This window comes from Leucoraja erinacea, chromosome 17, assembly GCF_028641065.1.
Source record: "Leucoraja erinacea ecotype New England chromosome 17, Leri_hhj_1, whole genome shotgun sequence".
NCBI classification, from domain to species: domain Eukaryota; kingdom Metazoa; phylum Chordata; class Chondrichthyes; order Rajiformes; family Rajidae; genus Leucoraja; species Leucoraja erinaceus.
In genome coordinates this window covers 33199700-33210657 of record NC_073393.1, presented here as the reverse complement: position 1 = coordinate 33210657, position 10958 = coordinate 33199700, and the positions used below count along the sequence as shown (strand labels likewise).

The 10958-nt window shown below is 41.4% G+C and overlaps 1 protein-coding gene across 1 annotated transcript in view; it reads left to right on the top strand.

The window, feature by feature from the left end:
• The first annotated feature begins 2192 nt into the window (after nt 1-2192).
• The window catches only part of cdh13 (cadherin 13, H-cadherin (heart)), a 958412-nt gene continuing 949646 nt past the window's right edge, over nt 2193-10958 (top strand). The window contains exon 1 of the mRNA XM_055648933.1: nt 2193-2917. Coding sequence (XP_055504908.1) covers nt 2873-2917 — 45 coding nt within the window. The 5' untranslated portion in view covers nt 2193-2872. The remainder of the gene's footprint in view (nt 2918-10958) is intronic.

The window sequence follows — 10958 nt, the reverse complement described above, 5'->3', positions numbered from 1 at the left end:
TACCAAGGGCTAGAATAACTCAACGGGTTAGGCAGCATCTTTGAAGAACATGGATAGGTGACGTTTTGGGTCGGGCCCATTTTTCAGACTGTATGTAAATACTGGATGATCCCTTTAACTAGTGCTGTTGAGATATCCTTCCTGATGTTGCTAGAAGTTTAGTTGTCTTTATGAAAGGTTGTTTGAACACTGAGCTCTGACAAGGCAGAGCTGAAATCAACAGTGAAGAAAACTGATGGGTATTATGAGCTGCCTGTTCTGCATACCTCTGATGGGCTTTAACAGTACACTGACAGAAATGCACATATATGCATCGATCAGTAGTTTGTTCTTCAACTTGCATCTGTAGTATCCAAATAACAGAAGCTGCAGATCCAACTTACTGCGTTTGCAGTGTCTGGTGTTCATGAATTGTGATTACAGCAGTTAATCCTCAAATATCCTGCTTTTCAACTTTGCAGTTTGGGTTAAACTACCCCAAAGCTCCAGTTCATAAGTGATAGGAGGAGGATTAGGCCATTTGGCCCATCAAGTCTCCTCCGCCATTCAATCATGGCTAATCTATCTTTCCCTCTCAACCCCATTCTCCTGCCTTCTCCCCATAACCCCCAACACCTTTACTAATCAATAATCTATCAATTTCTGCTTTAAAAATATCCATTGACTTGGCCTCCACGGCCTTCTATGGCACTGAACCTCTGAAATTCCTGCCGAAATTCCTGCATCTTCTGCCGAAAGGTACATCATTTAATTCTGGGGCTATGGCCTCTGGTCCTAGACTCTCCCATTAGTTGTTACTATTGATGTATAGCCATCTCTATCCACCAGTTTAAAGGTTTGGGCAGATAGATATGGATGTAACTGGGAAAGAGCAATTCAGACTTTGTCTGCTTAATTGTATCCAAGGAAGCAAGTCCAAAGCCAATAACATTGTGAAACGCATGATTTGCAGCATCATCAAAGAAAGGGTATAATATCCTGACATGTTTTCCCATAACAAACCTTGTCACCATTACCATGGTTAAATCTGCTATTCAGACTGCTCCAATATAATTATTTGAGATTTATTGTTCCAGCTTCTTCAGGAGTTGTTGGAATACAACACTGACTGTTTAGAGAGAAGCTGGTTCTCTGTAAACGATTAAATGGGAGTTGGATCAGTTCTTAACTGGTTTTGGATCATATTCATAACAAACTGAACCAGAGTGTTGGTGTAACTCAACGGGTCAGGCACTCTTCGGAGACTGGATAGGTGTCATTTTAAGTCTTTTAGATAGGCACAGGGAAATACGTGATAGGAGTAGAATTAGGCCATTCGGCCCATCAGGTTTCCTCTGCATTCAATCGGCTGATCTATCTCTCCCTCCTAACACCGTTCTCCTGCGTTCTCCCCATTACCTCTGACACTCATACTAATCAAGAATGTCTGTGTTGAACATGATGCCAAGACCATCTCTTATCTACATGCACATAATTGATATCCGTCCATTCCCTGTATATCCATATGCCTATCCAAAAGTCTCTTCAATGCCACTTTGATATCAAATCCACCCACCAACACTGGCAGCACATTCCAGGCAGCCATCAACCACTGTGTAAAACAAGTTGCCTGCACCACGCCTTTCATCTATGCGCTCTAGTATTTGATTTTTCCATCATTGGAAATGCATGGGGATGGAGGGATGTGGATCATGTGTTGGCAGATCGAACAATTAATCTCGTCATAATACTCACCGCTGTGTTCCTGTGCTGTACTCTTCTATGCTCTACGTGTCCAATCTTGTCATAAAAAGAACAACACGGTCCACGCCGGAACATATCCATGTTCTCCAATGATGCTGCCCCAACAGCTGAGTTTCACCCGCATTTTGTATCTTTTTGTTGCATTTGCAGTTCCTTGTATCTAGATAACAAACAGAGTGAGTGGTCTTGTAGACCGCCGTTGGATGTTCGAAGTGATGTGCGAGGAGTTCTCTCTAATTGACCCTGGTGCCTCCCCTCCCCCTCAACCACCTCCGCCCGCTTGTATTTTGCCTTTCTTGGGGATCAAATGCATTTAGGTGGCGCTCTAACCCTTGCGGGACAGGCAAAGTGGACCAACTGTTTAGTCTTTCCCATCTTCAAGTCGAAGATCATTGATCTGATGGTTAACTCTTTCTCTCCCATCACGATGTTGCCTAATCTCTGATCACCCCAGTATGTTTTCAGTTCTGCTGCACGTTATACGTATTTGTTTAAATATAATTTCTGCATCGACTATCGGCGCTACAGGTACACCCATTTATAAGAATAAAAACTGTTGCCTGCAAGGTAAACTAGTATTCAAAGATTATCACAGAAAGCTGGAGTAACTCAGTGGGTCAGACAGCATCTCTGCTGAAAAGGAATAGGTGACTTTTCGGGTCAAAACCCTTCTTCAGACCCAACCTCATACATTCCTTCTATCTAGAGATGCTGCCTGCCCCGCTGAGTTACTCCAGCATTTTGTGTCTATCTTCGGTGCGAACCAGCATTTGCAGTTCCTTCCTACACAAACTATTATTCAATTTGCAGGGGAGGGCAGACTCGAGTTGCATTACTTAAAAGGGTGGCCATTGTAAATGCGAGGCGGTTTCCGCAATTCTTTAAGTGGCAAGTGTATATATTCCCACCACCCAGCCCAAGTGCCTATCGTGGTACTATTGTAGGGAATCTCTGCAAAGCCATTGGTTGTGGTCTTAAGTAGCCGCCCAGTGCTTTAGTGATGATGCTGCAGATCTATTTGGGAAGTTGGCTTGGTTTCAAACCAGCCTCAAGCTGAGCTCTATATAAAAATATGCACTGTGGTATCCAGCGCATGAATGAAACCTGCAGGACCTTGTAGTCGGCAGACATGGAGCACAAAACTCAACTAACGCTGGCTTTTCTTCTTGTTCAGGTAAGGGGAAAAAAAGGCAATTCTAATACTTTCCGGTTCACACCGTTCCCTTATTTATGCGCGCTTCGTCTCCTGAAGAGAAAAGATAAGACAATTTAAAACGCAGTGCTAAAGAATGCAACACGAGGAGACGGGATTTCGACGGGCAATTTACCACGAAGGGGGATGAAGCGTGTTCTCTCTGGCAGTGAGGTATCTGGCTGGATTCTGCTCCGCTAATGTTTAACATGGATGTTCTTTATCCACGGCCAGGCTGTTTTATGCGGGGGAAGAGGGGATGGGGGGAGTTGTATTTTCACTCCGGATTTTGTTTTTTCCCCACCCGCCCCAAAAGTGTGCAATACCGGACTTCCTAATCTTCCAGTGCTCCGAGGTGTATATATTTTTTATTTTGTTTAAAGTTTCTGGGTATACAATTCCTTGTGGGTGAAATCATCTCGCTGGGAAAGCGCAACAAATCCCTTTAGACTGGACCTGCTGCTGCTGTCAGTCAATGCAAGGAAGCCTGGAATGTGTGCTGGATTAAGTGTCCAAAGTAGCGGGCGGGAGAGTGGAGGGGAAATTATCGCCCAGCTTCCTAAAGGGAAAGCTAGTGCGGGGATATATTTTAACGCACGGCCACAATTTGGCTTCTGGGTTGTTGCGTTTGACAACTAATCAGGTGCTGAATGTTAAAGTGGCGATTAAGGGGTTAACCAATCAACGGCAAACAACCCCTTATTCCGTTAGTAATCAGGGTTTCAGGCGTGTCCAGTTAGGCGTTTAAGACAGCACGGGGAGATGAGCTTCAACGTTGAAATGAACGCGTGACTTCTGTTAAATAAAGTGCATGACGCCCGTGCACCTTGTAAATTGCTTGGATCTTTTTAATCAGAGCCCCGTGTACCCGCTCTCCATCACCCAAGTTGCAGCCACGGTCGGGACCGCCACAACATATTGTCTGCAACTCACTTTCTTAGGTGGCGTGGGACGTTTTTGTTTGTTGCAAGCTGTAGCTCACGGGCAACACATGCCTGTTTAAAAACATCCCCCATAACTAATTATTAATCTCCCAACCAAGCTAATACATTGTCACCGCTCTAATAGAACACCCATTGCGGCAGGTTGGGACCTGATTGCTGTATTCAACAAAATAAAAACACAACTAGCTTCTATCATCTGCCAAGTCTGATGATCAGGATTTTAAAATAGTTTGACACTTTTTTTATAGAAATGTTTTATTTTTTGAGTTTGCTCCGACCTTAGAAAACAAGTGTAGCTTGCGATGCACTGTATAACTCGGTGACTCCACATCTGGGCGTGTCTGAGCTGTGGCAGCAAGATTTGGGACTCTGCTCTTATCAATCCCACGCCAAGACCTTCAGAAGCGAAGCTGTGTGCAAGAAGAGGCGCACACTCCCGCAGCGGCGAGTCCACTCCGACCCTGAGCTGAATAGCAGGTTCGCCGAGGATGTTAAACAGAGTAGACGATCGTTGCTTTCTTCATGTTCCTTTAGTGGAAGGAAAATCCCAAGTTTACACCGTTGCAAAATGTGTTTAGTTTCCATCAATTATTTGTATTCCATTGTAGGAAGCAGTATCAATACTGTGCTGTCCCCGCCACTACTGGAACCAAATGAAATGCCAAGAAAACGAGACGAAACAAATATAGTGCATTCCCAAGCAATAAACTTGGTCACAACATGATACTTCCATCGGCTGTCAGGAGATGGCGCAACAGATTATTATGCGAATCATCCCCTAAACAATTCACCTTCGGGTCGCGGTCCTACAGGGAATTATACAACCTTAGCCCTTTGTACTTCTCACATTGCATTAGCCTGTGGTTATTGGTAGACGCAAATGTAATTAAATAATTAATTCGTAGTGTTCAGAGATCGTTGGTATTTCAACAAGTTGTTCCATGTCAGTTGTTAATTTAAAAACAAAACGAAGATTTCAACTGGTTTAATTTTATGTTAAAATTAGTTGAGAATGAGTTTAAGTAGGTGAACAAGCGGTTTTAAAATGAAAGGATTTAAAATTCAAACACCTGCATGCTGATTTTATTTTTAAATTGCAAATGCAATGTTCTTTTCTCTCTCCGATGAGATTCTGTATGGAGTTGCAGAACTTTGGTTCATTATAAGGGTGAATTGTAGTATATTTAGTAAGATTTTGGTTTAATAATTAAATGAGAAAAATATTTTTAAAATCCTGATGGAGGCATGATACTGCAGATGCTGGAATCTTGAGCAAAGCAACCTGCTGGAGAAACTCGGGTTGAAGAAGGGTCCCGACCAGAAACTTCCTCTTGTCCATTCTCCTCCACATAGGCTGCTTAACCCATTGAGTTCCTCTTGCAGTTTTTTTTTTAATGAAAACCAGGATGGTTTCTCTGATTCAATTGTCTTGCCTTGTTCCTTTGGCTGGAGGATGACTTGGCTTCACTATTGTTTCTTCTGAGGTTATTAATGAAACCAACATGAGAGGAGAGCTACAAAACCTTCCAGGATGTAGTAACGGGGCATGTGGGGGGGGTTCTGAGATGATGTGCTTTTCTTACATTGAGCAGTCATGAACTGATCGGTAAGGAAGTTGAACCTGTTCAATGACACTTTAAGCACATCCTTGATATTTTTTTTTTCTTGTTAAACATATGAAGATAGCTTTCAATACTGTGTCTGTTGCAGGATCTGGTATTGGGTGTGAGCATGGGCCACCCAATATAATTGACTGAACATACTAGGGCATGAATGTTGGGTGTGCCAGCCTGGTCAAAGTTACTATTTGCTTTGAATTGGTCCATGTGATGAGAAGAATAGATAGGGTACATGCCCAGAGAGTCTTGCCCAGAGTGGGTGCATCGAGGACATGGGTTCAAGGTGAAGGGGAAAAGATTTAATAGGAAGCTGAAGGGTAACCTTTTTTACACAAAGGGTGGTGGGTGTATGGAACAAACTGCCAGAGGAGGTAGTTGAGGCTGGGAATAGCCCAAGGTTTAAGCAGGAGATGGGCACATGGATAGGACAGGTTTGGAGGGATATGGACAAAATGCAGGCATGTGGAACTAATGTAGTTGGGACATGTTGGCCAATGTGGGCAAGTTGGGCCAAAGGGCCTGTTTCCACACTCTGATTCACTCTGTTCCAAGCAAAACACAGCTACTGGTGGAACTCAGCGGGTGCGGCAGCATCTGTGGGGTCAGTGATAGTTGATGTTTCACATTAAGATTCTGCATCGGACTTCAGAGTGTAGATTGGAGAGGGGCAGTATAGGGGTGAGGCAGGAATTGGCAAGCTAGAGGTGTAACCAGTTGAAACGAGGCATGATGGGCAGATGGAGCCAGGAAGGGGGAGTGGAGGTAGGGGCAGAGGCTGGAAAGTGATAAGTGAAGTCGAGAAAGGGCAGCAAATTCTGGAATCTGGCAAGTAATGAAGGAGGAAGCGCAACTAGTAAGGGAGTGGATAGATTCCATGGGCCATGTGGGTGGAAGAAGAGTGCAGCCAGATGTGGGAGGGGACGCAAAATTGAGTAATGGGGGACTGAGTGATGGGTTGGAAAGGGTGAGATGAAATAACCTGGTGAATTGGATGGAGAGAGAAGGAACACTGGGGTGTGGATTACCTGAATTCAGTGTTCAAGCCATTGGGTTGTGTATTACCCAAGCTGATTGAGGTACTACACTTCTAGTCTGCGTTTGGACTCGCCTAAACGTGTGAACGGGGACGGGAATTAAAATGGGAGCTCAAGATGTTCATTGCGGACAGAACTGGGAGCTACAGATGGCCAGTTTGGATTCTGTTCTAGCAACTTTGGACGAAATAATTGCACTTGAAGTCTTTCCGTGATTTAGGTTGGAAAATATGAATCCATTCAGGTGTCGTGTTGCAGTTATATAAGACGTGGGTGAGGGCACATTTCGAGTCTTGTGTTCAGTTTTAGGCACCATGTTGTAGGAAAGATGTCACGCTGGAAAGAGTGCAGAGAAGATTTATGAGTTGCCTGAGCTATAGGTTGAGCAGGCTTGGATTCTATTCCTTGGAGCGCAGGATGATGAGGTGTTTTTATAGAGGTGTATAAAATAGTGAGAGGAATAGATCGAGTAAATACACAGTGCTTTCCCCTACTTTGGGCAATCGAGAACAAGGTTTAAGGTGGGGGGGGAAAGATTTAATAGGAACCTGAGGGGTAACATTTTTACACAAAGGGTGGTGATCTGGAACAAGCTGAGGTAGTTAAGGCAGGTACTATTGTAATGTTTTAGAAATACTTAGACAGGTACATGGATATGGTAGGTTTAGAGGGATATGGGCCAAACGGAGGCAGAAGGGTCCATTGTAGATGGGATGTTGGACCGATGGGGCTTGTTAACTGTTAATCACAGTCATGCAGCATGGAAACATTCTTTTTAAAATCTCAATGGTAAGTGCTGCTCTTGACTCTCACCAGTTGTGGAACAGCCATCTAATTCCATTGTAAGTATTGCCTAATTATGTGATGTACTAGATATTGCTGATATCATAATCGGACAGTACAGAATGGAATCATTTTTGCCATTATGCCTGAAATGGATGAGACTGGCACTGGCCAGATAATCATATTTTGGGAACATATTGTCCCATTGCACAAAGAATATAGAACAATACAGTACAGGAATGGGATCTTCAGCTCATCATGTCCTTGCCAAACATGATGCCAAATTAAACTAATCTCCTCTGCCTGCATGTAACCGATATTCCTCCTTCCCTTGTATAGCCTCACAGTCTCATACTCTGTGCTCGAACCAATGAAAGCTAGTTACCAATATAACAAATGACATGCCTTTGTTACCATTCTATCTACTTGTGTTGCCACTTTCATGGAGCTTGGGACAACCCAAGATCCCTCTGAACATCAATGCTGTTAAGGATCTTGCCCATAACTGTATACTTCCCCTTTCATTGGTGTATGCTTTGTCTTTTGGGATAAATAAAACATCTTTACAGATGCTAGGCTTAAATCCCAAATATCTCATTGTCGTATCCCAAGGATGGGCATAAGTGCTAATTATTGCCACGAGGTTTCCATCTTATGGCCACATATAAAACTACCCTGACTGATGAAGGCCAAAAGCATTCTTCACCCCTATCTAGCAGTGCCAGTAGTTTTCAGGAACTATGTACTCTGCCTACACAACACTCACCAGGCCCTACCACTGCTTCCATTCTACCTTATGGCTTCTGAACATCAAACTAGTTCCTTTCTGCTTGGATAAACCCTTTTTTTTTTTTTTTTTTAATTGAACTCTGAGGATCTCCAGAAGTAAGTGGATTTGCAATACATTTATCAGATGTCAACTAGATTATTTGCAATACCCCCCCCCCCCCCCCCCCCCCCCCCCACCAACCTCCTCAACCTCCTCAAGAAAAATGACGGTACGTACACCTGAATAATAAAACCTTAATAAAGCATCTGTGGTTGGGGGGGAAAATAAACTTGCATTCAAATGCACGTCACTGATCCAGTGGTCCTTTTATTTCAACAAACTCTTTGATATTTAGTCCTATGCTGCATTTTTAAACGAGAAGCTTTAATTCTAACATTGGACAAATTATGTAATGTGTAGGCAGGAACTACAGATGCTGGTTGAAACTGAAGATAGACACAAAAAGCTGGAGTAACTCAGCGAGACTCTGGAGAAATGCTGCCTGCTCACATTGGACAAAATATGTTCTTATTTGAACCTCATCGAGTTGGGTTAATTTGTCTTTATGGTTCAATTTTGGTCTAAATTGTCTTTATGAACCTTTATCTTAGTATACAAAAGGGCTGCTTGCTTGCAGCAAAAGCAAATGGTTTTTGTCAAAGGTAATTTCATTTATAACATTGAGCTTAATGTAATGTGTTTTTTTTAATACTTATCACGTTAAAGAAGTCTAGTCTAAATGTGTTAACCTAGCATGCACTGCTAAAAGCACGACAGTAAATTAAACAATATCAGTCCATAGCAAATGCTGTCATGATCTGGAACAGCTTGTTCCCGCAATATTATTGTTTATTAATATAAAATGATAAGTTGATGGGCCTCGCTTATATGAATTTTAATATTGGAAATAAAACAGTTTTCCAAAGATGCTTTTGGAGATGGATTTATAACTATGTTGGTTGTATTGGAGTAAGGTATCACTTATTTTTAAAAGCAATTTTTGTTGAGTGTTAATGGGGAAAACTGCTGCATTTCAGCAGTTGAAACCAACAGAGCATGAAGAAAGCTAAAGGGGAAATTATCCTTCTGATATTGAGTAGTGAATAATATTGATCACCTTCCTATCTCCAACTGTTTTGAATGCTTCTGTGCACCTAGCGATACAACCCCATTAAAAGCGTGCGGATGGGGTTCGAAACACTGGGTCAACAGCTAGGAGTATAATCCATGATGCAACAAGCCGAGTGGAGATTCCTCCATTATTATCTATCTATACATCCCCCTCTACCCCAATCTGCTCGTACAAATTGAGTTTCTGCGTTAGCAAAGTGCAGTGATCAACAACTTTCAAGTTTGATGCAGCAGCCAGTTTTCTCCTCTACTCCAACTAGTTGTTTTATTTGAAGTCTTGCATCCTTTAATAAAGAAATGGATTTTAGTTACAGTATACACATTTCACCAAATATGCTCTTCTTCCTTGCCAATGCTGCAGCCAACACAACTCCCAGCTAACAGACCCGTGTTATTCCTAATCTTAGTGCACCTTGTACATTAAAAGTATTAACAATATCCTGTTTTTGCTCCTCATGAAGTGAATAAGATATTAGTTGCTCTGGATTCCTGCTATCTAAGAAATGGTTTGGATCGGTCTCGTACAGCTTCATTTGCGAATTTCCCAGTGTGCAAAAATAAAAGTTGATTGCATCAGTCTGGATTGATAGTAACAAAAGTTCTCAGTGACTGAATGTAAAGAACAGTTTTGAAATAAATTGATACCTCTCGTGGCGTTTCCTTGATTGCAGTCATCTTTATGCAGAGGGGTCGGAGAAGACAAACCACTTGCATAAATAAATTTGACTGTTATCTAAAAGAAACAAAACTTAGACCAACACTGTGTATACAATCTCAGCAACGTGAGGTTTTGATGCAATGCACAGTAGTGGATATTACATTGAATATTCAAAGGAGCATTTCGGGCAACAGATTATTCTTTATGTGATGTTATGCAATCAGCCTGTTCCTGGAAATAGAATACTATTGAGAATAGATTTTTAGAATTGGTTTGCAAAGAATAAAAAATCCATGTAACCACCATTTTCTCCGAACAAGCATGATTCATTTTTCTATAAACGGATGTATAGCAAATGGGAATGTACGAGTAGAATTTGCATAATAACTATTATTAAACATATTGCTTCTGAAAGAATTCGGTGAACTAATTTTGTGTGAAAATCTGGCTAACATCAGTCAATCTTGTTAGTTCCTGAATTTTAAACATGTTACTATTGTGGATTGGTAGCAATATACCTACCCTTCCTCCATTGCCTGATACAAATGACAATATTACTTTAATATTTACTTTACCAGTTAATTCTTGTTGTGATGGATGGTGCTGTCATAGTATGAACCACAATTACTTGTACTGGAGAGCTTCAATATGTTGTATTCCTGAATTATACAGAACAATGTTTGTGCTTGGAATTGAAAGTATAAAATTTAATAAATAGAATAAGTCAATTTTTGTGTTAATAAAATGTTTGAACATTGACAATTGTTTCTATTTGGTTTTTAACATGAAATCTGCATTATTTTCATGGATTAAGCAGTAACAAATTGTGCTCATCAGTTTGAATGATATTAGATCTGGAAAGGGAAAACTTGTTCTGAATTAAAATTAATCTTGTATTCTGTTTAGCATTCAATGTTTTAATATATTTTATTTTTACTCCGCTTTATCTCCAATCATGCATGTCAACTATTAAAGTCCTCATTCCAGCAATGTAACATTTATTATTTGTGAATTTAAAAGTCACTTATTATAAAGATAATGATGGCATGGTGGTGGTTTTGAGAGCAGTATTTGATGCAAAGAGG